Here is a 26,347-nt window from a genome sequence, read left to right on the forward strand (position 1 = left end):
TTTTCTATAAACTGTTGGGGAAAGTGTTGCGGGGTGTGCATTGTGCTCCCCATTTGTGGTTGCCAAGAGGGAGGATTTGGGTGGGCTTCAAGTCCCACTGAGGTATTCATTACTTCCTCAGAGTGACATCTCACTCTTATTCTTGCAGAAAATGCACTGAGGGGCAGAGAAACACTTTCTTTAACTTCTCTTTTACCAGTCGCATCCGCACCCCATACACGATGGGGTTCAGCAGGGGGGGGGAAGAGCACGTACAGGTTGGCCAGCAGAATGTGGACATGGTGCGGGATTTCCTGACCAAAGCGGTGAGTTAAAATAGTGAAAATAGCAGGAATATAGAAAAGAAATATAACACAAACATGCGAGACACAGGTATTGAAAGCCTTGCAGCGGGCAGTCCTGGAAGAGAGTCTGAATAATGCCTGAAGAATTAAGACGTAGGAGACAGCAATGAGCACAATATCTAGCACTACTGCTGCAAAAGGCACTGCAAGGCCATACAGAATATTGACGGAGATGTCAGCGCAGGCCAGCCGGGCGATGCCCATGTGCTCGCAGTAGGTGTGCGGGATGACGTTGTGCCCACAGTAGGGCAGCCGCTTCAGCAGGAATACACACGGGAAAATGGTGCAAAAACTTCTCAGCAAAGCCACCAGCCCTGTTTTGACAACGGCGGACTGCGTCAGCACAGCCGCATAGTGCAGGGGGTAGCAGATGGCCACAAGCCGGTCAAAGGCCATAGCCAGCAGGATCATAGACTCTGCCGAGCAACTGAAGTGCAGGAAGAACATCTGGGTCAGGCAGGCACCGAAGGAGATCTCCCCTGCGCTGAACCAGAACAGAGCCAGCATCTTGGGCACAGTCGTGGTTGAGAGCATCAGGTCAGTGACAGCCAGCATGGACAAGAAGAGGTACATGGGCTGGTGGAGGCTTTGTTCCGTCCTCACAACAAACAGCAGGGCACCATTTCCCAGCAGGGCAGCCAGATACATAGAGCAGAAGGGGATCGAGATCCAGATGTGTGACTTTTCCATGCCCGGGATGCCAGCCAAGATGAAAGTTGCTGGAGTCAAGCTGCTAAGGTTGAATGGTGGCATAAGCTGCACCTGAAAGCAAAGACAGAAAGCACTGCAGAATGGTATTGCACGTGCTCAAGCTCTTCCACCACTACCAAATGCCAGTATCACCTCTGCTGATCAGCTAACAGCCACAGCAGCAGGTATCAACCCCAACTAGAACGACCTGTGGTCTGCAACCTATTGCAGCACATACTTATACTCATGTACTCCTACTATGTGTAAGTGGCAGTGTCCAGATTTTCTCTTCAGTTGATTTTAAGATGGTATAAGTGTACTTTTCTTCCAAGTAGCCCAGACTGAATGGAAACAGAATCAAACCGTACGGCACAAATACCTGAAACCAATGGACTATCAGTCAGGAGTAGAGGGAGTAAGTCATGCAACACAAGAGGAAGGTCAAGTGCTTGCAGGGATGCACGAGATATTCTTGGGCATCAGGACCTGCAGAGGGGATAATTGGGAGTTTCAGGTACGTGGACTCACATGAGGTTAGGACAGAATTAGCTCTAGGATTGAAGTTGGCTGTCCATTCTCCATCCTCATCTCCAGACTTCTGTCTCCCGTTCCTTTTGGCTTTAGGACTGAAAAGCTTCTGGTTTGGCTCACTCTGCACCTCATTGTCAGTGCAAGTCAAGTGGCAATAATACCTAACCAGGCTCTTGGAAAGACTCTTGGGTCAGGGGAAGACCCTGAGTTGGAGTTCCCCCAGCAGCCAAGGACAGGGCTGCACCACTGCCCTGCAGAGGGGCCGAAGGAGGCTGGGTCATCCTCAGGCCCGCACAAGGTAGAGTGGGATGCCTCTCTTTTTCAGCAGCTTCTGCAATAGTCAGTCAGCTCTTAAAAATCAAGACTCAAAATAGGAATTACCCGTAGTGCAACTGAGATGAACAAGTGTTGCAAGTACTTAAAACCATACCTGTGAGGTTACTGCATACCGAAATAGTGACTCCATGTATGAGAAAGCAATTGCATTTTTAAAGATGGAGCTGGTTCCCAGCTTATGATCAGAGAGGCTCACAGTTCCATGTCCAAGGAACCTGCTCCATAGAAACAACATAACAGTGGACAGTCTTTAAAAAACAGTGAAGTTAAAAACTATCTAATGCCGTAAATGAATTAAAGCAATGCATTATAAATATTGCATGAAATAAAAATAGGCGTGTTAACAGATGGAAAACACTACTAATGTTAATAGTATATATACTCTGCTGTTACACTAAAAGCTAGCCACCTCTTGCCAAACTCCAGATGTTGAACTGCAAACAAGGGCCCGTTGCCCCTGCAGGTTGGGATCACAGCGCGGCCAGAAGCTCTGTGCCAGAGGGACCCCTCAGCAGCAGACCCTTCCTCGCCTAGTCACCGCTGTAAAGCTGCACTAACACCAGTACCTCACAAAGGACGTGTCTTCTACAACTACCTCCAAGCAGTTCCTTGGTATCTTTTACTCCTAAAATCTTTTTAGCTTAACTGAACTAAATGCAGTAACTTGAAATATTGACATTCCCACAGAGCTGCCTGAGGATTACAAGGGGGCCTGATCTCTTGTCATTGTGGCAGAAGCAAGGGCTCTGATCGAGGATACAGCTGTCCTGGGTTCAGTTGGGATAGTTAATTTTCTCCAGAGTACTGTTTTCACTCTGTTTTGGATTTCGGATGAGAATACCACTGATAATACACAAACATTTCAGTTGCTGCTGAGCAGTGCTCACGCAGAGCCAAGGCCTTCTGTGCTCCTCACGCTGCCCTCACGCCAGTGCGGGAGCTGGGGGTGCACGGGGAGCTGGGAGGGCACAGAAGTAGGAAAGCCAACCCCAACTGGCCAAAGGGGAATCCCATGCCACATGGCATCAGATGGAAATATAAAACTGGGGGGTTGGCTGAGGTGGGGGGCAGCCACTGCTCGGGGTCCGGATGGGCATCAGTTGGCGGGTGCTCAGCAATTGCATTGTGCATCGCTTGCTTTGCTTATTCCTGGTTTTGTATTATTTTCTTCTCCATCTTATTAAACTGTTCAGAACTCAACACATGAGTTCTCACACTTTTACCTTTTCTTGAGTCTCTCCCCCACCCACTGCAGGGGGGAGCAAACAGCTACAAGGTGTGCTGCCTGCCCGGTTACAGCACAGCAGCAACTTCACTGAGCTGCAGAGGGGGAGTGCATGGAGCCCCCGCCCCAGGGGCAGCCTTCACAATCCGCCAGCCTTTGGAAGGGAGCTGGGGACACAGAACGGGGCAGGGGAAAACGGTCTGCTAGTGACTTGCTGTCTCCAGATGAGAGAATGAAAATAACAGGAGTGTTTTCCCTCACAGCCTGAACATGTCCACAGCTCTCCCACGGCAGGGAGATGCTCAGTGCTGCAGCTGCCCCAGGTAGGTGAGCACTGCACTGCCCCGTGGGCATCACCCTGCATGGAGCTTGCCCCTGCCCCGCCACCTCAGCCTCGCTCCCAAAATCATGTTATCTCAGCTTAAGAGCAGCCGATCTGGCTGACCAACGAGGGAAGGTGCTTCTCCAGGTTATTGGAAACTGGGGATGTGGTCCCTCTGTCCTAGATCCCCCCGCCCCAAGCATGCAGCACAAGCAGCTCACCAGGTCCTCGACCCCGCAGCAGCACGGGTCCATGGCAGCGGCCAGGCAGGGCTGCAGCGTGGAGCCCTTGTACTGGCTGCACGGGGCCCGGGTGGAGGCACTGCTCCCACTGCGTCACGCCAAAAGTGCCCCGCAGCCGCTAGTGGCACAGGGATCTTCCCCCAGGTCCCTCGTGCACCACGCGCATTACAAGCACGTTGCTCAGCGCTGACAGGTCCCCAGCGCCCAGAACGGCGTCTGCACAATTATACCTGTGCCATTTGCACAGCCTGTCCCCAGGGCCCTGGCTGGACTGTCACAGTGTCACTGCAGGCAGCAGCAAGCCACAGACATTCTTCAGACAGGCAGACACAGTGAGATCTGAAAGAGTGCTGTGGCTCATCCAAAGTGCCCAGCAGCCAGCCGTACAAACTGGGTGCAGTGACTTTGGCAAATAGTTGAACATGCATTTATATATAGCAACCTGCTTTTTGAATGGATTATTGGACATGATACATCATGCCCTCAGTGATTACGGCAATAAAGGAATTTGAAGGAGTTCAAATCACCCTAAAGTGATGAAGGACAGTCATGGGCTGCACTCCTGTATGGGATGGGGGATGTGGGAGGACAAGCTTGGGAGCCTTGCTAGCACAAGTGACTGGCCTCTGCCCCACCTCCCAGGTCAGCAGCCCCTCAGGAACTTCACCATGCACAGGATGTGAGCAGTACATTAGTCTGTAGGAACTGCTTTCTGCAGGCTGAATCACTTCAGTACGAAGTGGCCAACAAGCAGGGGCAGCTGTGGATATCACAGACCCAGCAGCACACACACACCTGGAGTAAGGTTTTGATCATAAAAAAGTAATTCTACTGGAGCAGTGGTGGTGTGCAGCATGCAACGTGCATAGCCCCCAGCCACAAGTGCTCAGCGCTCAGGCTTGTCCAGGAGGCAGGCACTGGGACTGCTGCACCCCGAGGGCTGCAGAGGGGCCAGCACCCGGCTGGGACCAGAGCACAGTCACTGTGAGGGGGGACAGGGGCAGACCTGGGAGTGGGCTGCAGGAGCCCCTTCAGTGCTGGTGCCACCTCGTGTCACAAACCCTACCCCCTGTGTCTTCTAGTGCCCAGGCACCTTTAAAGAAGCCGAGCTCTCGGGATGAGGACCAGCCTGCTAACAAGGCAGGCAGCTGATGCTTATCAGCCCCGCCGCCTCTGAGAACAAGCAGAGGAGATGTGGAAGCAATGGAGTCCTTGCTGTCCTGCAAGCACAGATGGCTCTTATGCTCCCTGCGACACAGACTACAAGGGATCACACTCCTCCAGCAGCTCCCAGCTCACATCAAACATCTCACTCAGAAGCTGAGCAAAGCCACAGGGACATTTTTGTTGGGAAAAAAAAAAAAAAAAAAAAAAAAAAAAAATCTGCGTTTATTAATTTAGTACTTTATTGTAACTGAAACCCTAAAAATACTTGAATTTGAAACATGAGCATTTTAATGGAATACTTTGTTCCAACAGCGTTTTGCGTGTAAGTGTTCACCATTTTTAATGCACCTTCTGAGATGCTCTATTCCATCCTGTCTCATCTCCAGCCACTCATCTAGAGGACACAAGTATCTGGTAAGTCCCATGTCACACCCACCAGCCCCATGTGGATATCTCAGATGCCCAAAGGCATCTCAGGTGGTGTTGGGCTCACTGAGCTGTGCCAACATCTCTACAGGCTGCAGGAGGAGGCTGGATGCCCAATTCACGTCAAATCTTCACATTTCAGTTTCCACCACGTGCACCTACCTCACTCCGTCATCGGCCATGGATGAACAGCCCAGGACAGGCCACACAAGCTCTGTGCACGTGTTCAGCTTCACGAGACCTTAGCAGCAGATGTTCCACCTGACTCCATGGGCATGGCCCAAAGCAGAGACATTTCACAGCGCATAGTCCCAAAGCAGCAGGGGCAGCGTTTACCATCAGGGAGGTTTGCAGATTCTTAACCTCATTAAGCAGCATGCCTCAGGCCACAGCTGCTGCACGGGGACCACAACAAGCCAGTGGCCACCAGCCACAGGCATCAATCGCATCCCTATGGCTGAAGCTGAGACTGGCTTCTTGGGGGGGAAGAGCTGAAGTCCACCAGCAGAAAGACAGCTTGTCAGCTACCACCACAGGCAGCTGCTGCTGCAGGGGGTTGGCTTTATCACGGCAGGTCAGACGAAGGCACCGCCAGCATGGGGTCTGCTACAGGGAGGACATTTTCCAGCCACAGCTCATCAAGCACCCAGCCCATCTCCCCAGACTGATCCTCCAACCACCTCCAGAAAGGTGAAGAGAGGAGAAAAGAAAAACAAGATGCAAAATAGCAAGGAGGGATAGAACACAGAAAGTCTAAATTTGTTACTGGCTGCAGAGCCATGGGGGGGAGGAGGAGGAAAAAGAAATGGGTAGAAAACCTCTCATGGGACATTTTGTAAAGGAAGGATGCTGGGAGAGAAACATTTGCAAAAGAAATGAGTGGGAAAGCTGGAGCTGGAGGAAGGAGACTCTTTGCTTGGATGCAGGGGCAGAGAAGAGAAGGGAAGGGCAGGAGCAGGAGGGGAGGGACGGGATGGGACTGGAGCAGAACTGGGCAGAGGTGCTGAAGAGCAGGGTCTGGGCTGATCCTCACCCTGCTCACCCAGGGCAGGGCTGGGAGAAGGGAAGAAGCTCCAGACAAGCACAGCCCCAGCTGCTCCATCTCCCTAACACCACCGTTTTGAGTCATTATAGGCAGGTCTGCAGCATCAAATCTCAAACCCCTAAAGCTCCCAATCGGTTATCATGGTTTGTGCTATAAAGACAAGGCTTTAAAAAGCATGATGGCTGCATATGGCACTGCCCTGTGCACTGCCTCAGGCTCACACACAGCAAAGCAAAAGGGACAAGACATACAAAGAGACAGCCCTGATCCCAAGGAACGGTTTGCAGAAGGTATCTTAATCCCTGGTGCTGTGGGTGACCCTGGGGAAAGCACAAAGGGTTTGGGATTTGCTAATCAGAGAAACTCTCATCTAGTGCATGAAACTAAAAACTGTGCAACAATAAGTGGGTAGAAATCAGCTGTGAACATATTCAGATGAAAAGCTAGGTTATAACCATCATGGATAGTTGCCATAACCCTCACCATAACCCTTGAACTTCACTCCCAGAGGAGAAGGAGTGGCAGAAATGATAGACTGACTTTCAAAACAGTTTGCTCAGCAGAAGAAAAGCTGATGCCTGCAGTGGCAGGGATGAGGCTGGGTGGCTCAGGTACTCCCTGCCTCTCTCCTTTAGGGCCTTTACAAAAAAAAAAAAAAAAAAAAAAAAACAGCTGTCAAAGTGCCACCATTTGTTTTGGAGTCCATATGGGAGCCATGCTCATTTATCATCTGGTCTTCAGCACTAGTGCAACAAAGCTGGTGAAAGGTCTAGAGAACAAGTCTTATGAGGAATGGCTGAGGGAAGTGGGGATATTTAATATAGAGAAAAAGAGGCTCAGTGGAGACCTTATCACTCTCTACAATTACCTCAAAGGAGGTTGTAATGGGGTGGGGATCGGTCTCTTCTCCTAAGCAGCAAGCAATGGGACAAGAGGAAATGGCCTCAAGTTGCACCAGGAGACCTTTAGGCTGGATATTAGGAAAAATTTATTCACTGAATGGGTTGTGGAAGAGGCTGCCCAGGGAAGTGTTTGAGTCACCATCCCGGGAGGTCTTCAAAAGACATGTAGATGTGGTGCTTAGGGACATGGTTTAGTGGTTGACCTGGCAGTGCTAGGTTAACGGTTGGACTTGATGGTCTTAGAGGTCTTTTCCAACCTGAATGATTCTATGATCTCCAAAACTCAGTTCCTAACCTGTAAAAAATGTATATTTTACCTCCCTGGTGTCTTTTGCTGGCATGTTTTTCACTTGCGTATACATCTGGACTCTATCTGCAAATGGGTAGCACCCCATTCAGGGAGGGCCTTCACTGTTCCACAGCACAGAACTCCTCATTTCTGAATGCAAGATATCCCTGCAGCTAAGAGGGAATTAATTCTCATAGACTGAAGAATGCTACAGCACACAACTTCTTATTATGCACCTTGCTACCTTTAATGTACGATGAGAATGAAACACAGTCAACAAACAAGGTTCATCATTTGGATGAAGCAGTTATGGTATCTTGTTTGATGACCGTGCTTTTGTCAGTATCTCAGCGGCTGCATTGATCTCACCTTCTGCATCCATCAGAGCCTGCAAGTTTGCACGTTGGTCCTGGAAGCCCATGGCATGAAGCTGCTGCATTTGTCTCTCATATCTGATCTGTGGTGCTTGCTTGTCCATCTCTATCTGATCTTCTTCTTCACCCTGTTCTGACACCAAACTTAGATCATCCTCAGACTCATTGCTTTGTGTCGAGTCGTCCATGCTTTCCAGATCCAGCTCCATGTGCGAGTCCCCCAAACTCAGCATGAAATCTGGTGCCTCTGTGGTGAGGATCTGTAATCCCAGCTGGACCTGCAGCAATGCCTGCAGTGCCCTGGGGTTTCTCAGCAAGGACGAAATCTCAGCGTTCTCCATCTCTGGTGGTAGCTGCTGTGCACTTTGATCTTGCGGTAGAGAGTTTTCAATTCTTGATGTATGATCGCTATTCAGCAGCATTTGTGCTGGACCACTGGGGTTTGTTAACGCATCCTCCAGGTTTTGCATGAGTTCTGCGTTTCCTGTTAGCTGCTGGACCATGCTTTGGGCCTCCCCTGAGCTGGAGACCACCACACCTGCTGCAGGACCCAAACTCAGCACAATAAGACTCTCCTCTGTGCCGCTGTTTGCCAATTGTCCATCGCAGTCACATACATTATCACTGGCTCTGTTGGACCGCGGAGCCCATGGGTTGGGTAATGGCCTCCGGTTTTCAGTCCGGGCTGGTAGCTGGGCTCCATTCAGGGACGGGTTACTGTCTGGTGGAGCAAACAAGTTGTTGCCTATCTGTGCCTGCACAGCATCCAGGATGGGCTCCTCAATTTCCCTGTAGAGCTGCTCCAGAGCACTGTACCCACCAGGGATGCTTTCGAGGTTGTTCATGGCCAGGTCATGGTTCCTTACCATCTCTTGCATTACAGCAGGGCTGCTGTAGGCCTCTAATATTTCCCTTATTGTGTGTGGGTTGGTGAGAATGTGACCAATCTCGGGATTTTGCTCAGCCAGCTGCTGCACCTGAGGGTTGGACATGATGATGTCCCTGACAAGGCTGGCATTGGCAAAGATGTTCTGCACAAAGGTGCTCTGCACCACCTCGCTTATCAAGCCATTCACAAACACATCTTGTCCTTCAATGCTGCTCACCAGGTCTGAAACATCTGCTGAGTCCAGGCCTAAGATATTTACACCTGTCACCCCAAGGAGGAACCCTTGCAAAAACATGCTGTTGTTGATGGTATTCAGATCCAGCTCTGAACTGAGGATCCTAGACATGAGTTCTTTCATGGTCTGCACCACTATTTCCTGGCCAGACATCAACAGCTCAGACAAATTCTGATGGCTCTGGCCTGGGTTTTGCAGATCAGCTATGCTTTCCAAGAAGAACAAATTGGAATTACTGCGGCTGGGAGGTTGCATCAGGGTGGTTGCAGCTCCTTGATCTGGCAGGCCCTCCTGTGATCTCTTTTGGGACCTGATGACAAGGTAGATGCTGACCCCATTGTGGACTCCATACTGGCTCAGAGTATCTTGATCTTTGAGGACTTCTCCAGCAAATATCAGCACCAGGAGATTAGGGGGAGTTTTAAAACGCTTGGCAATGTCTTCCTTAAACTCCTGGATGGTGCTGCTCTGAGCAACCTCAAACTGCTCCTTCTGTTTGAGGGTTTTTACAGTCACTTTGATGATATCTGAGGAATCCGTGGTGACAAGAGGCTGACTATCCCCTTTGCTTTCAGACATGGTGGCTTTGAGATCGGGGCTGTGCTTCAGTCTGTCAGAAAGCAGAGGCACTGGCAGAAGGTGGGAGTCAACGGGGGGCAGTGGCTGCCAGCTGAAACAAGAGGGTGGTTGTGCCTGCTGTGGTGACAGCTGCCAGGAGGGAGCAGTGACACGGGGACAAGGACCACCTCTCCCTGCCGTGCGCCCAGAGTGCACATACCAGCCAGATGTTGCTCAGCTGCTCCCCTTGCTCAGCACCCCAGGGGTCGCCCCATCTTCCTTGTCCCGCTGCGTCCCCTTGCCCACGCAGCCCTGCCACGCTGCCAGCCCCGTGTTGTGACATCACGCTGGTGTCAGAGAGACCAGCAGGGCACGTGGAGGGGGCACCTCCCCTGGAGACGAGCTTGGGCACCCTCACCTCTGCCATCCACAGCCAACTGAGTCTCAGGGACACAGGGAGACTGCAACACGGGAAAATCTGGGCCGAGGGGACTCCAGGACCACTTCCACCACTTCAGCCCACCGGCCCGGTGCAGGCTGGCCCCACCAGCCCTGCTGTGATGCTGCCAGGACCACTGAGCACCCCTTCCACCAGCTTTGCTTCAGGGACAGGCTGGTGCCTGCCAGCCTTTGGGTCCCCTTGAGGCTTTGCTGCCAGCCCAGCATGCACACCCGGGTCAGCATTGACCCCCCCAGACTCCTGGCAGTGCCACCTCCATGCCAGCCCCCCCCCGAGTACAGCTGCCTGAGCAGGGAATACCCCCCTTCCTCAGCCCGAGCCCGGGGCATCCTCCCCTCTTCAGCCAGGAAACACCACCACCACCCAGTGCACCCCACTCAGCTGCGAAAGCCAATGCTTGTTTCAAAACAAAGCCAAAAGGAGGCAAATTTCTCCTTTCATCCCATTCTTTATTTCCTGTTTATGTGGTGCTTGGAAAAACTTCTCACCATTCTGTAGTGGGTTTACATGGCAAGGCTTTGGTAGCAGGGGGCCATGGGGGCGGCTTCTGTGAGAAGGATCTAGAAGCTGCCCCGTGTTAGGTAAGGACCCCACTGCTGAGCAGAGCCGAGCCAGTAAGTGATGTTGTTTGTGCCTCTGTGAGAGCAGATTTAGGACAGGGAAAAAAAACGCTGCACCACACAGAGCTGGGAGAGGGAGAGGAGTGAGGAACAGCCTTGCAGGCGCCAAGGTCAGTGAAGGAGGGGGAGAGGGGCTCCAGGAGCCGGAGCAGAAGTCCCCTGCGGGCTGTGGTGAGGCCCCTGGTGAAGCAGGATGTCCCCCTGCAGCCCATGGAGTGCCACGGGGGAGCAGGGTTCCACGCTGCAGCCCGTGGAGAGGAGCCCACGCAGGAGCAGGTGACCTGGCAGGAGCTGCTGCCCGTGGGGGACCCAGGTTGGAGCAGTTTGCTCCCGAGGGATGGACCCCGTGGTACGGACCCATATCTGGAGCAGTTCTTGGAGAGCTGCTGCCTCTGGGCAGCCCACGCTGGATCAGTTCAGCAAGGACTGCAGGGAGGGACCCCACAGCACAGGGGACGAGAGGGACCGAGAAGGGAGGTGGCGAAGAAGTGCTAGAGACTGACCATAACCCCCATTGCCCCGTTCCCCTGCGCCACTCAGGGGGAGGAGGTGGAAGAGGGTGGATGGGGGGGGGGGGGGGGGAATGCTTTTGGTGTTTTTCCATTGTTTCTCACTTCTCTAGCTCGTTAGTAATAGGCAATAAATCTTACTATCTCCCTATGCTGAGTCTGTTTTGCCTGTCACGATAATTACTGCGCGATTTCCTCATCCTTATCTCAACCCTTGAGCCCTTTTCATATTTTCTCACCATTCCTCTTCGAGGAGGGGGAGTGAGAGGGTGGTTGTGGTGGAGCTCAGCTGCCCACCCGAGTAAAACCACCACATGTTCCCAGGCTACTGCTCAGTTTCTTCATCAGTAAACTTCAGACACTAACTTTCATGGAGCCAATATAAAAATCCAGGTGCATATCAGAACTACAGCTTCACTTTTTCAGTCTTTTTTTTTTCATAGCCTTTAGATTATTTGATGTTGATATCAAATGTATAAATTACAAAAGTGTTATTTTAACCCAAAAAATAAAAACTCCCCCATTTGTAGAGCTTGTTTCACACCTGAAGGACACTAGTCTTGTCACCTGGTAACTCCCTGGAGTGCGGTATGGCTTCTGCTTCTGGACAGAATGCCAGGTGAAGAGCACGTCCAGAGCCCCAGCACACTTGCTTGCAGTAACAAAGAGCTCCTCTGCCATTATTTGTTTGACCAGACTGTGCTGGCACACACACCCCTACCGGTGCCAGCTTGCTCCCTCCATCACTCCATTGGCACCCTTTTCCTCCTGTTTGCCACCACACAGCTCCATGCTGAAAGGCTCACACAGCTCACCCCTGCTGCACCCCCTGGAACAACCTGGCAGTCTCACAGCTGGGATATTCCTTCCTGATTTATCCTAAATTCCATCCCTGATTTATCCTAAATGCCAATAGTGTGCCTATATAGTGCCTCTCCGCTAATAAATCAGGAGATAAGTAAATCTGGGATGAAACTCAGAAGGAAGGACTTTCCCAGCCACTCTTGCACATCCCTCCCAATTAAGGAGGGTCATTAACCTAAGCAGCGTTGGTTCTCCCCGGAATTTGATTTCTGGAGCTTGCTGGGCTTGGAGGCTGTCCCAGGAACTGCCTGTGGTTTTACAACATGTTTAGAAGCTGTTGCTCCTCCTCAGACATTGTTCATACTGGAGGGGGGGGAGAGGAGAGGGGGGGTTGTTCTTGACTCAGAATTGGAGCTTGCAGCTTGTGCAGAGCTTCTGGTGCCCCCCAGGGCCTTTCAGACACCATGGAACCGACTGGAGAGCACAGACAGTGCTGCCTGCTGGGACCCCCCCAACCCCAGCAGCAAGGGCATCCCCTTCTTGTGGGGATGAGTAGCCACTGGGGGATGCCGTGAACTGGCAGGACACACTCCAGAACCCTCCTGCCACGGGTGCCTCTGCTCCCACCCAGGACAGTGCTCGAGCAGCAGCCTGGCCCCAGCAGGTGAGCGGTGCTGCTGCAGGCACCTCCGCTGGCACCCACGGTGCTGCTGCTGGCGCAGGTGCTGGTGGCGCTCAGGGGAGTGCAGCTTTGTACCAAATAACTTCCATTCTCCACATGGGCATATTATTGGGATAGTCACTGTTGGAAAAACTACTGTTGCTCTCAGGAGCTTCTCACAGCAGTTAATTATTCCCACTATTCAAAATATGCTCTTACTTTTAATCAGAATATGTCTGGCTTCATTTTCCAGTCATTCAAATTCATCATTCTCAAGGGCATTACAATGATCCTCAGCATCAGATGTTTTCTCCTGGGACTGCCATTCTGCAATGAAGGCGCCTCTACATCTCTTCAGAAATTAATGTTTTGCTCCCATTACAGATCAAGTATTTTCTCCTGCACTCGCACAATATGTCTGTCGTGCCTCCCTCCCCTCCAAGACATCTTTGCTGCCTTTCAAGTCGTGACCCCAGAGCAGCAGGCAGGACCACAGCACCACTCCCACCACGAGCCACTCCAGCCCCTCGCTGAGCGCACAGCCCACCTTCGGCTGCTCCTCCCTGGGCAGCCAATTCACGGCTGAAGCAACCTGTGGCTTTGCATGAGCCACAGGCAGGTGAGCCAGGCTAGAATTCACCTGCTTGTCCTCCCCCAAGCCCAGCAATGGGGATTTTTTGGGGAAATTCATGTAAACATGTTGCTAGTCCGAAGTGCTTTTTTCCCCAAGCCTGTGCTGTGCAGGCAGCATCTCTGCAGTGCCCCAGCCACCAGAGCAGAGCCCTGGGCCCAGCCCTTGCCCTGCCCTGCACTGCACCCCATCAGTGCTGTGCCTCTGAGCATCGCTGAGGCTGCTCTCCTGCACTGGTCAGGCGGCAGTTTGGCTCCTGTGGGTTTTGGGATGAAATGTCTCCCCCCCAGACTCACCTGCGCTGAGCACCCACCATGGTTAGCACAGGTGGGCATGCGTGGGTCTGCTCAGCGGGCTCAGAGGAATTGGCTGTGACACCCAGCAGTTCCTAGGGCCGAAGGTTGATTTCTCACAGCCTTTAACTCCGCTGGGGTCACCCCACCTCGTCTTTCTCAACACAACCCTGGGAGATGCCCTGCTTTCCTGCTCCCTACAAGGGGACACTGAAACAACTCTCAGACGTTACTGCTGCAGAGCAAAGCTGCTCAAAGTGCTGTTTTCTTCCAGTGCTCTTCCTTTCTTTTTGTCCCCGTCTTTATCACAGAGCCCCGCTGCAGCTCCTGCATGGGCACTGGGCAGTGCTGGGGCGTGCTGGGGAAGGAGCGGGGTCCCTCCGGGAAGCCCCCACAGCTCCAGCCTCCCTGTTCCCTCCCCACCCCGAGGAGGGGGCTGCAGCATGCACACATGGCCCTTCCCAGCCTCCCAACAGTTGTCAGAAATGTGCTGCTGGGGACTGGCGGAAGGACATGAGAGAAGGCCGAGAGGAACACGGACCTTCATTGCCACCATCGCCCCTGCACAGCTGTGGGAACACCTTGGGACTCGGCCTGTCGGCCAAGCATCACCCCAAGAGCCCCCACCAAAGTGCTCCTCCCCTCAGCCCCCTGCGTTTCCCCAGAGGGGAAGGGGCTGCAGCCCCTTCTCTGCACCTCCTGCACCTGGCTCCTCCTGAGCAATACTTTGCATCCACCTCTGTTGACTTGGCTGTGTAACAGCCTCTCCTTTGTCAGCAATATGGCTATGTTGGTCTTTGCATCATCTAAAAACCTCATTAGCAATGATTCTATACTTGTTTCTACACAACTGATAAAATCATATATAGTATCAGAGCTGGTGTCCAATCCCTGCTGAATCTCCCCAGAAATACATGGAAATCAAGCTCTCAGTGGGAAACTATCACTGCATCAAGACTTCGCAGTTAGCCAAACTCCATTAACAACTTCTTTATTTATAAGTAGGCATATCGTTTGTTTCTTTGACTATCTGTTTGTTATAATGAGTTTTTTATCTGAATGTTGTAGGAAAAAATAAATACAGTGTTATTCAGCCCTCGGGTAACTTTATCACCCAAATACGGAAGTCATTGGAAAATGAAATGACATGATTCTATGGAAACTAAGCACCAGAAATCAGTACTGATTGCCACTGATTGCATCCTTGCCTCTTTGCACTTTATTGATCAAGTCTCATATTCACTTTTCCATTACTTTATTTGGAACTGATGTCAAACTGAGCAGTGTCAAATTCCTCTGATCATCCCATTTCTCCATTTTAGTACTGGAACATGGCAGAAGGACTTGCTTTCCTTCTGTTTTTCTGAGCCTGGCATCAACTGAGGAAGCCTTGCAGGCCTGGTGGCTCCTCCACCAGCCCCTCTGGGCTGCCTGCCCACAAGTTGCCTGGACCTGACCCCAGCTCCCAAGGGCCATGGACAGGATGAATGCAGCTTAAAATGTGAATGAAAATGCTGACAGGCAGAGCCCGCCTTGCAAAGTGCACCGTGATACAACGCAGCGTGAGGAGCTCTGGAGGTGCTGCTGGCGGTGCCAGTGAAGAGCTACGCACCCCTGCCCAAGACCCCCAGGCTGAGGAGGTGAGCCACGCGCTCCCGGATCGGCCGCGTCCTCACCCCGTACACGATGGGGTTGAGCATGGGCGGCACCACCACGTAGAGGTTGGCCAGCAAGATGAGGACATGTCGGGGGACCTGGTGGCCGAAGCGGTGCACTAGGAAGGAGAAGAAGGCCGGCATGTAAAACATGATGATGACGCAGAGGTGGGAACCGCAGGTGTGCAGGGCCTTGGGGGAGGCACGTGGGGAAGGCAGCCCCCAGAGGGACCTGAGGATCAGCGCGTAGGACACGGCGATGGAGATGGCGTCCAAGCCGGCCGAGAGGAAGCCAGCGACCACCCCGTACCAGACATTGACGGAGATGTCGGCGCAGGCCAAGCGGGCCACGCCGATGTGCTCGCAGTAGGTGTGCGGCATGATGCTGTGCCCACAGTAGGGCAGCCGCTTGAGGAGGAAGATGGCAGGGAACATGATGCAGAAGCTCCTGGCCAAGGCCGCCACACCGACCTTCACCACAACAGAGCGTGTCAGGATGGCCAAGTACCGCAGCGGGTTGCAGATGGCGATGTAGCGATCAAAGGCCATCGCCAGCAAGATGGCCGACTCTGCCACAAAAACAAAATAGACGGAGAACATCTGTGCCAGGCAGCCATTGAAGGAGATACGGGTGGAGAGAGACCAGAGGACACCGAGGGTTTTGGGTACAGTGGCAGTGGATAACAGCAGGTCGCACACTGCCAACATGCACAGGAAAATGTACATGGGCTGGTGGAGGCTGTGCTCCTTCACGATGGTGACCAGCAGGACAGTGTTCCCAAGGAGGGCAGCGGTGTACATCAAGCAGACCAGGATGGAGATCCAGGTGTGAGACTTCTCCATCCCGGGTATCCCCACCAAGGTGAAGAATGCAGGGTGGGACTCTGACAGGTTTGTCACCAGCATGACTCAATGCAGTGCTTCACGTTTTTTCTTGCTTGCAGTTGCTGTGTAATTATAGGAAGAAAGGCTCTGAGAGCAGCTAAACGGTGCCCAGGATACAAACAGGAGCTGAGCTCGTGATTATCACTGCTCAGGGCTCAGACACTTACCTTATGAATGATATTTCATCTAGAAGTGCTAAATACTGGGCAGTTTGCTCTACCAGGGTTTCCCTCCAATATTCAAGTCCCCTCACTGGAGCTTGGCAGCCTCATTTCTGGTCTTTGAGTCTTTGAAGTTAGGAGAGTCTTCTGTCTCCAACTGCCTGCAGCTGCTGGGAACTAGAGCAAAATCTGCAGAAGATGTGCTCCTGAGTCATCAGTCACAGGGATGCCTCTCTGGGAGACATTTTTGGTTATGATTATAATTCAGGTTGTAACTGAAAAATCTTCAGGGTTGGAAATATTTTTAGAATTCCCTACTCTCCTATGACTGCCACAAGCAAGGTGTGTGCAGTGTCCATCCTGCTCAGGGATCCTGCTTGAAGAGCACCCAGCTTCAGGGAGTCAGAACAGTTTGGAAGCTACCGATGAAATCAGGACACAAGGAGCCTGGTTCAGTCCTGTCCTTGGCTGCCTGTACAAAATCTCTGTCTGTAACGCATCCTCTGCATGTAAGGCACATGAAGGGAGCCCTTTCCATCCAACTCTGCTTTGTGCAGGATCCCCAGACAGCAGCGTCTGTTCAGCCAGGTATCTGGAGAAATCCTCATCAGATAAACAAGGATGCAATTAAAAGCCACCAGCAGCAGGGCATTATCAAAGTGCCCAGGGTCTGAAGGGACTTTACAGTGCCACGAGGGGTAAGGAGCTGTGTGTCAGGGGCTTCCACCTCCTGTCTTATGCCCACAGAGCACAAACCAGGGCTCTGAGCAGCTGTTGCTTTTCAGGGTGCTGTTGAGCCAGCACCATGAACAAAGAGTGATACCTTCTGAACTGCCTGGACTGCTATTTTAGAGGGTATGGAAAATTTACAGGTGAACTTCTGCAGTAGCTCCAAGCCAGTGCTCTTCAGGTGTTAGGTGGTCAGCAGTCAGACCCCACACAGTCCTGCAGTGGTTGTGCTGCGTCCAGCACTGGCAGCTGTGCTCCTAGCGCCATCCCAAGAGCACTGTGGTTGTCACAAGCTAATTGTCCCCAGGTAGTGCTAATTGGGTGGGGACTACACGAGTCCTGCAGACCTCTGAGTTGTCCCCAGACCAGCCTTGGTGAATCAGCTGAAGCATCACACCCCCCTCCCAACCCCCCCAGCCATGGCAGCTTGTGCAAAATCACTGCCTGCTCCTGGCTCCTGAAGGCTTCCCAGGGCCATAGGATCATAGAAACATAGAATCATTACAGTTGGTCCAACTGTCCCCCAACCACCAGAATCACCCAAAAAACCCTGTCCCCAGGCACCACATCCAACCTCTCCTTGAACACCCCCAGGGACAGTGATGCCACCACTTCCCTGGGCAACCAATTCCAACGCCTGACCGCTTTTTCTGAGCAGAAATGTCTCCTCATTTCCAACCCAAACCTCCCCTAGCACAACTTGAGGCCATTCCCTCTGCTCCTATCACTGGTTACCTGTGAGAAGAGGCCGACCCCCAGCTCCCCCCCCTTCCTCTCAGGCAGTTGCAGAGAGCAATAAGCTCTGCCCTGAGCCTCCTCTTCTCCAGCCCCAACCCCCCCAGTTCCCTCAGCCGCTCCTCCCAGGCCTTGTGTCCCAGGCCCTTCCCCAGCTTCACAGCCCTTCTCTGGACACGCTCCAGGGCCTCGATGTCCTTCTGGCAGTGAGGGGCCCAAAGCTGACCCCAGCACTCGAGGTGCGGCCTCAGCAGAGCAGAGCACAGGGGGACGATCACCTCCCTGGCCCTGCTGGCTGCACTGCTCCTGACACAAGCCAGGATGCCGCTGGCCTTCTTGGCCACCTGGGCACACTGCTGGCTTGTGTTGAGGCAAGCATTAATCAGCACCCCCAGCTCCTTTTCCTCTGCACAGCTTTCCAGACACAGGAGAGAAATGGGCTTACTGGTCTGATGTTTCTGATGGTTTTTCTCAGAACCCTGCAGAAACCCTGAGCAGACCGGGCACTGGGGTCAGAGGAAGAGCCACCTCGCATTGCCCAGGACCCCTGGGGACCAGCAGGGACTTCCCATACATCAGAACAAACCAGTGAAGGCAGGACAGCTTACAAGGATGTGCTATGTATTGCCTGCCACTTATGAAGTATACTGGGGATTTTTATTAATTAACATTTGCTAAAACATTATGATGATGGAGGTGAGATGCAGTAAAGCCGTTAAGCTTTGCCACCAGAATTCATTACCCACAGCGGTCTGCAGATGAAGAACAATTAATAAAGCACCATTGTAGACGGCAGCAAAAGGAATGGAAATGCGGTACTTAAACAGAGAACACTTGAGGCTTTGTTCAGGCCGAATGCCGTGCTTATCTCGGCCTCAGTTCGGTGAAGTACTCAAACGCAGCTGAAGAGCATTCGCCATAAAAGCGTATGCTTAGGGCTTGACTCAGCACAGACCGGTCTCAGTTCGGGCCGTGCTCGAGTCTCCTGAGCGTGGAAGCATGGTAAGCCTGCCCACGCACTCACTGCTGAGTGGGTCTCTCCTAGTGACTCCATTGACTTCCCCTTACGTCCCAAAGTAATTTCATTTACATTGTACGTGTGATACAGCTACAAACAACTTCAGCCAAAATCTCTTCCTCCTCCCCAGGAAAGGGTCCTTGCAGTCCCAACATGCCTACAAACAGCCCACATCAACTGGGGAAAAAAAAAGTCTATTGAGAGAAATTAAATTCAAAGTGCAGAAGTTCTGGCTTCACAGTTCCTGTGGGTTATTAAGCTAACATTTTAACCATGTTAGAAATATAAATCTTCCTGATCAACGGGCTAATATCCCATTATGCATGCCCTTTGGACATTAATTGCTGAGCTGGTGATTCATTGACTCGGGGACATTTTCCCAGGCAGGCTGCTCTCTGACCCAGCCACCACATCCATCCAGGGCGCAGAGCAGTGCCAGGGCTGGGAGCTCCGAACTGGGTCCTCACTCACATTAAGCTGTTCCTGGAAAGCCAGAGAAGCAGAAGGGTACAAGGAATGAACTCCCCCGGTACACACAAAGCCCATCCCGACCTAGCTGACTACTAAATCCAGGTGAAAATGCGGGTACCTGCAGGAATGCCTGCCCCTGAGGGGCTGCCCCTGAGAGGCTCCCCCGAGCGCTGCAGGACCACGCGTTGGAGCGGTCCAAGTGTCAGCGGGTCCTGAGACCAGTGATGTTCTGGTCGCTGGGGTGCCAAGACCGAGCAGGTGGGCCAGCAGCCACCTGTTGATCCCTATGCATTTTCTGTTATTTATACTTGGTTTGGAAGCTCTTTGAAGCAAGTCTATTGCTTTGCATCTCATCTGTGCCGCACCTGCCCAAGGCAGTGCCACCTCCTCCCGAGCTCCAGGTTGCTGGTGATGGCACAAGGCTCCTCCTGGACATGTATAGAGGGGTCCTTCACAGCACCACTGCCTGGTGTGCTCTGAGCATGTGTGCTTGCTGTGCTTAGCATGTACATTTGTTGTGCTTAGCGTGTGCTTAATTTCCTCAGTGATGGAAGGCAAGAAAAGGGAAGCAGTGAAGAAGGCAGCAGAAATAACCACATGAGTTGAACCATGTAACCAAGACACTATGGTGCAGAATTGTCTTTTAATATTGACAAATTTGGGTGGCAGATAACTGCTGCTTGAGCTGGTTAGAAAGCTTTCAGGAGAAAACTGCAGCAGAGGGTTGCTTTGTCAACCAGTTCTTGTTTCCAGGTAGGAAAGCAGAGCTGGAGGAAACCCCTGATTCAGCAAACACATCTCTTGCTGTCATGAGCTTTCCAGCACCTCACCACAGCCTCCAGTCTGCTGTAACCCCTGTGACTACCCCAAAGACCCTAAAGCATCTCATTTCAGCCCAAATGTATTCATGTTCTGCCTATGCCAGCTTGCTCTCCTGACACATTGCCTTTGAGACAACTCAGTCTCCTATTAGAAATCATGTGGGCTGCTCTGTGCAAATATTCTTTCTTTTTGCTAAGAGACACACATACGTATTTTGAGGACATTAAAAAAGCCCAGCAATACAAACAGCTTTTTAACCAGCTCTGTTATCATCACTGTTAAGCAAACAGCTCCTAGTGAATGCTTTCGTTTCCATTGTGCCTGTCACAGGGTTCCCCAATCTGATGAAATCAGAAAATAACCAAAGAAAACAAGAAACATGAAAGATGCTGAAAGAGGAAAGCACTTTTTTATTTTAAATTCTGAAATTGTGATTCTTTCCCTCTCTTTTGGAGCTGCAGTGGTGCTACTGGGATGCCCAGAGCAGAGCAGGGTTTGGGTGGCTGCAGCCCTGCCATCTCCTACGTCCTTCAGCCGTGAGCCAGCTGGGTCCTCCAGAGCTTCCTTGCTCCTGCTCTCAGCCCTGGGTGCTGGCTTGTTCCAGGCCAGCCCTAGCCACTGGCTCCTGGCCCCTTGTGTGGGGTGCGAGGTTTTGTGGGGCACATAGACAAGGTGAGCTCTCCAAGAGAGACGCCTCCAGCATCCAGGCATGCGGCCACCTCTGGGGCAGCTTCCCCGGGTCTGGAGTGGCTTTGCAGCACGGTCACGCTGTGGGCTTGGGATGTGCCCACCACCCTTTTGCTCAGGGATAAAAGGATGTTCTGTAGAAACATGGGATGGTCTGGTCCATTGACACAAGTACATCAGACACTTCTTCAGGTCCTACAGCTGACATGGGGCCAGAGCATGCCAGATCCTGGCACTGCTGTGGGAGCTGGACTGCCTTCAGGCATTACTCAATTACCCAATTACTGCATTTAAAAGACTTTGGCAGCTTCCCAGCTGAGGAAGGCTGTCACTGGCCAGACTCAGGAAGCCCCTGAGCTCAACAGTGGCACAGAAGGTGCCCAGACTCCACTGCCTCTGAGTGATGTGTACGAGACACGGAGTAGAAAATGGGTGCAATGCAGAAAGGAGAACCAAGTGTTTATCTCAAATTCCCACCTGGTAAAACACAAAGGAAAAAATGAAGGAAAGGTCTCCAAGTTCTGGTGCATCCCCTCCTCCTCCTCCTCACCCCAGCAATGCTAATGGGTTACACCAGTTCTGGCATTTAACGGCTGAGCCAACACGGCCACCAGGACCCTGCCATGAGGAGGACACAGAGGACCAGTCCCTTCCTGGCTGGACTGTGGCTGCTGCTGTCGGAGTCACCATGGTCCTGCACTTCATAATGACACGACAACAGCCCACCTTGAAAGTGGTGCAGAGCACACTGACCTTTCAGCAGGAGGCCTGAAATTCCATCAAGCTTCCCCCTGAGGTCTGCTGTGCTGCCTCCACTCCCTTCTGCCCACGGGACCTGGGAGATTTCAGCAGTGCCCGTGCTCACTGCACTGGGACGAGAGCCTCTTCTCTGAGGCTGCCATGCGTGAGATTCAGCACAGGGGAGGCAGCAGACGAGTTTGCCATGAAAGCCTGCATTGTCTTTGCTGAGGAAGGAAGAGGTAAGGAAAAGGGCTCTCCTTGCTGATCAGATTGACAACAAAATTACACTCTGATTGTACACAGGTGTGCAGAACTGCCCTTATGCTCCTCCAGCAATATCTAGTGCTCACTCTGTGTCTTTGCATTGAGGCAGATTGCCACTGGCTTCAGGGAAAACAAGGTACTATTGACAGCCTTAGGGAGACCTTGGGTAACAAGGCATTACTGATGCAACTGGTAGATACACCAATGTGAGGGACAAGAAAGAGCTCAGCAAAGTTCATTTGGTGTTCAAGGGTAAATCGAACGCAGAGCAACAAGGTGGTGGGTCATCAGACAACTGGACGGCCAGGAAAGGATCTTGAAGTGTGCTGTACCTCACACTGGGCTCTGCAGCAGTGTCATATTTTTGCAAAGAGAGAAATGTTCCTATGGGATGTGTGGGATGTGGGAGACCATTGTCCCTCTGCAGTCCCTACTAGAGCCTTGAATTCAGTTTTGGACATTGTGGTTTAATGGATGTTTCCTTTAAACATCCTTTAAATGGAGCCCATCCAGACCTCACAGGGCTCTCAGCATGTAAACACGTTCAGCAGTGGGAGGTTCTGGGGTCCCTCTGCAACGCAAGCTGTGCCTGTGAGGACAGGAGGGCAGATCATTATCTGCACCACGGTAAGCAGCACAGTGACCACCCTGCGGTGGGTGGCAAACCAGGCTCCGCTCTGATGACCAGCGAGGTGCTCACGGTCTAGGCACTCACAAGTGAAGGAGCAAACAGAAATTAAGCTGTAGGACAGCAAACAAAATAAGGCAACAGCAAATGAGCAAGCACGAGTCTTGATGCTCCTCACCTGACCTGTTTGCCCCAGTCTCTGCTAGATGGAGCACTCAGGGGCAGCATCTTTAGGAGAAACCAACAGCAATGATCAGGCTGATGAGCCAAGCTGGTGTTTCCCAAAACACCATCACCCTCAGCTCCTCCAGAACCTCTCAGGCAAGTCTGTTCCTCCAGGGCAAGAAGAGCAGCAGCTCCTGGCCCTGCAGTCCAGACCCCATCCTGCGCCCGCCTTCCCTCCGCCACGCTCAGCAGCGGCCCCCCATGCTGGGGCAGGGGCACTGCCCTGCGGGGCAGAGGAGGCGGACCACGCGCTCCCGGATCGGCCGCGTCCTCACCCCGTACACGATGGGGTTGAGCATCGGTGGGACCACCACATAGAGGTTGGCCAGGAGGATATGAACGTGACCTGGGATGTGGTGGCCGAAGCGGTGTGTGAGGAAGGAGAAGAAGGCGGGCATGTAGAACATGAGGATCACGCAGAGGTGGGAGCCGCAGGTGCTCAGGGTTTTGAGGCGGGCCTCTGGGGATGGCAGCCGGAAGATAGCCCTGAGGATGAGCACGTACGAGACAGCAATGAGCACGACATCCAGGCCGGAGGAGAGAAGCGCCGTCGTCAGCCCATACCAGACGTTGGCTCTTATGTCGGCGCAGGCCAGGCGGGCGATGCCCATGTGCTCGCAGTAGGTGTGGGGCATGATGTTGTGCCCGCAGTAGGGCAGCCGCTTCAGCAGGAAGATGGGTGGGAACATGATGCAGAAGCCCCGGACCACGGCAGTCACCGCTATCTTCCCAATCACCGAGGGCGTTAACGTGGACGAGTACCGCAGGGGGTCGCAGACAGCAACATAGCGGTCGAATGCCATAGCCAGCAGGACAGACGACTCCACAATGAAGCTGAAGTGGGTGAAGAACATCTGCGTAATGCAGGCATCAAATGAAATTTCTCTGGCACTGAACCAGAAGATTGCCAGCATCTTGGGCACTGTCGTGGTAGAAAGCATGAGGTCAGAAAGAGCCAGCATCGCGAGAAATAGGTACATGGGCTCATGGAGGCTCCTCTCCGTGATGATGATGAAGAGGAGGACAGAGTTGCTGAACAGTGCAGTGAGGTACATCAGACAGAAGGGGACAGAGATCCAGATGTGGGACTCCTCCATGCCTGGGATGCCTGTCAGGACGAAGGTGATGGGATCAAAGCTGCTTTCGTTGAGCTCATACATGGTGCTGCTGTGCCCACAGTCAGTATGATTCTACTATCTACAAGAAAGACAACAGGATAAATGCCTGGCAAGCCAGCAACATACTGGCAAGCCAGCCCATGACCACCTCCAGACATGTTAAAAACAGTGCATGCAATGTCCTAATTGCAACTGAGCCGTTCATGAGGCCAGGGCCTCGCTTGGTGCATTTCACTGTATGGAGGGATCTGTTCATTCTTGCCCATCAGCCCTCATGAACTGTGTCTGCAAGAAAAACATCTCTGTCCCTCCTCTTGCACTGTGCAACAGGCCAGGTCCTATATATCTCTGCTTTATACGCTGTCACAAAAAGGCTTGTAAGGTCACCATTATTTGCCTAGTCACAGCCAGTGGGCTGTGTTCAGCTTTGTTGTAGTGTGTTTCTTCAGGCAGACAAAATAATAGTGCCTTGATCTGTTCAGATCAGTGACTTGTTCATTTCTGAGAACTCCTTGTAGAAACTGTTAAAACTGGAATAAAAACTGTACTAGTTCCAGCTTGGCTAGGTGTCTTGGGTGTGACTGACATACAACATGACATGCCCCTCGAAATTCTGCTGGACTTGTTTCTCCCTGAATTTCCACCCATAGAAGAATGTTTGTCTATTTACAAATGATGCAAAGTGCTTTTTAAAAATAAATAAATAAATAAATAAATAAATAAATAAATAAATAAAGTGCCTTCTTCTCATTCCATGGGGATTAGAGAGCCAAAAACGGTAGTTGAGGCCCTGGACAACCTGATCTAGTGGGTGGCATCCCTGTCCATGGCAGGCAGGTTGTAACTCAATGATCTTTAGAGTCCCTTCCAACACAAACCATGCTATGATTCCATGAAAACTGATTTGATTTGGACCAAAGCTAAACCTTCCATCTTCAGACACATGCAGAAGGTTTTGTTTTTATTCCAACTGTGGGTATCTGAGTGCATGACATGTTGATGTTTCTCAACATTATCATAGAATTACAGAATCACAGAATCATCTAGGCTGGGAGAGACCTCCAAGATCACTGAGTCCAGCCTCTTTTCCATGAAGAAGGGAAGTTGCCCTCTATGAGCCAGAAGTCCAATGAAAACATCAGTCAGTAGAGAGACCTCCAGCACATCATGAATATTTATCCAACTACTTCTTCCATTACTAAAGTCACATAGAATCATAGAATCATAGAATGGTTTGGGTTGGAAGGGACCTTAAAGATCATCTAATTCCAACCCCCTGCCATGGGCAGGGACACCTCCCACCAGACCAGGTTGCTCAAAGCCCCATCCAACCTGGCCCTGAGCACTTCCAGGGATGGGGCATCCACAGCTTCTCTGGGCAACCTGTGCCAGGACCTCACCACTCTCATGGCAAAGAGTTTCTTCCTTATGTCTAATCTAAATCTACCCTTTTTTAGTTTAGTTTAAAGTTAATCCCCCTTGTCTTATCACTACGCTCCCTGACAAAAAGTCCCACCCCAGCTTTCCGGTAGCTCCCTTTGGGTATTAGAAGGTTGTTATAAGGTCTCCCCGGAGCCTTCTCTTCCCCAGGCAGAGCAACCCCAGCTCCCTCAGCCTTTCTTTGTAGAGGTTCTCCAGCCCCTTGATCATCTTTGCAGCCTCCTTTGGACTCATTCTAATACATTCACGTCCTTCTTGTGCAGGGGGGGGCAGAAATTAACACAGTAATAACTCAACAGAGACAGATAAAGATAGCCTAGGTCTAGAACAGTAAATTAAATGAGCCTGGGAACATTCCTGGGCACCAAAGCCTGCTGGTGCCCCAGTGCTTATTGTTAAAGCCGTTCAGCGAGCCCTTACGCCTCCCCTTTCGGTGGTATGGAAACAGATTTCTCTCACCTGCCAATTTACTGCCTCTGGTTCTTTCCAGACAGGAATGCGGTGCCCCAGGCGCCGATGTTAGCAAAAAGCAACGCACCCCAGCAGCCCCAGCATGACTGAGGAGCTCAGCCCCGATAGGCACGGGGCAGCAGGGGGACCTTCCCCATCCTGAGCCGCAGCAGGAGCATCAGCCTGGCAGCCTGTGGGCATTTAAACTGCATGTGCATTAAATATTAACCACAGGTAACGCTCCTGAGGTGAGTCAAGACATTTCCTGCTTCTCCATCATTTGCACTGCGAGTGTTTCCATGCTCTCCCTGCCCAGACACAGGCTGCATCGCAGGCTGACAGCAGAGTCGGCCGCGTGCCTACAGCCAGGGCGCTGGTGCCCAGGTCGTGTTGTGTCCCCCAGGGAGCAGCTGCTGTCTTCTCGTGCTGGTGAAACCTCCCAAAACAGGCTCTGAGCTCTGCTTCCCATGCCCCGTGCCTCTGTGGGAGGGGTTCCTCCCTCAGGCTCCAGCCCTTGGTCAATGATCTACAAAGCCTGAGAGTGGCCGCAAGCACCAAGCTGGCTTGATCGCTTTGCAAATCAGCAAAAGCTGCAGAGATTTCTTCCCAGCTTGAACTGCTGGACTGAACTGGCACCAACTGGAAACCCAGAAGCACCAGGAGTGCATAACTTATAATACATCGTTACTGCAAAGTCATTTTTAGAGTACGTGATGGTTGCAAAGAAGGAGCTAGAGCAACAGTTCTGTTCAAAGGATGCAAAAA

The 26,347-nt window shown here is 52.0% G+C and overlaps 4 protein-coding genes across 5 annotated transcripts; all 4 read right to left on the reverse strand.

Moving 5' to 3' along the window:
- On the reverse strand, positions 1-5,581 carry LOC118169656 (olfactory receptor 52E4-like). Its single transcript, XM_035331116.1, is given in 4 exon segments — positions 1-241; positions 243-1,106; positions 1,996-2,116; positions 5,446-5,581. Coding segments are annotated over 4 exon segments (1,110 nt in total). The 5' UTR covers positions 5,466-5,581; the 3' UTR covers positions 1-136.
- LOC118169660 (olfactory receptor 52B2-like) lies at positions 3,618-25,975 on the reverse strand. Of its 2 annotated transcripts, XR_004752221.1 has the most exons (4): positions 25,592-25,975; positions 22,300-23,771; positions 17,318-17,322; positions 3,618-3,628 (listed from the first exon to the last, which is right to left on the reverse strand). XR_004752221.1 is itself a non-coding variant. In XM_035331129.1 (2 exons), exon 2 carries the CDS (start codon positions 23,732-23,734, stop codon positions 22,760-22,762), a length of 975 nt encoding a protein of 324 aa, XP_035187020.1. In that variant the 5' UTR covers positions 23,735-23,771; positions 25,592-25,975; the 3' UTR covers positions 19,443-22,759. The 2 variants fall into 2 exon arrangements, 1 of the variants encoding a protein (XP_035187020.1); XM_035331129.1 differs by lacking the exons at positions 3,618-3,628; positions 17,318-17,322 and having other exon boundaries at positions 19,443-23,771.
- Positions 7,827-9,596, reverse strand: LOC118174511 (ubiquilin-1-like). The gene is made up of 2 exons (XM_035339924.1): positions 9,241-9,596; positions 7,827-9,120 (listed from the first exon to the last, which is right to left on the reverse strand). Exons 1-2 carry the CDS (start codon positions 9,594-9,596, stop codon positions 7,827-7,829), a joined length of 1,650 nt encoding a protein of 549 aa, XP_035195815.1.
- On the reverse strand, positions 15,158-16,114 carry LOC118174578 (olfactory receptor 52B2-like). Its single transcript, XM_035340045.1, has one exon. It carries the CDS (start codon positions 16,112-16,114, stop codon positions 15,158-15,160), a length of 957 nt encoding a protein of 318 aa, XP_035195936.1.
- Positions 25,976-26,347: the final 372 nt, after the last annotated feature.

Source organism: Oxyura jamaicensis, chromosome 1, assembly GCF_011077185.1.
Source record: "Oxyura jamaicensis isolate SHBP4307 breed ruddy duck chromosome 1, BPBGC_Ojam_1.0, whole genome shotgun sequence".
Lineage (NCBI taxonomy): Eukaryota > Metazoa > Chordata > Aves > Anseriformes > Anatidae > Oxyura > Oxyura jamaicensis.

Coding starts and splice junctions, on each gene's coding strand:
- LOC118169660 (XM_035331129.1), bottom strand. CDS start 23,734: ATGTATGAGCTCAACGAAAGCAGCTTTGATCCCATCACCTTCGTCCTG.
- LOC118174578 (XM_035340045.1), bottom strand. CDS start 16,114: ATGCTGGTGACAAACCTGTCAGAGTCCCACCCTGCATTCTTCACCTTG.
- LOC118174511 (XM_035339924.1), bottom strand. CDS start 9,596: ATGTCTGAAAGCAAAGGGGATAGTCAGCCTCTTGTCACCACGGATTCC. Junction 9,121..9,240: donor AGCCGCAGTAATTCCAATTT/GTTCTTCTTGGA, acceptor ACTCATGTCTAG/GATCCTCAGTTCAGAGCTGG.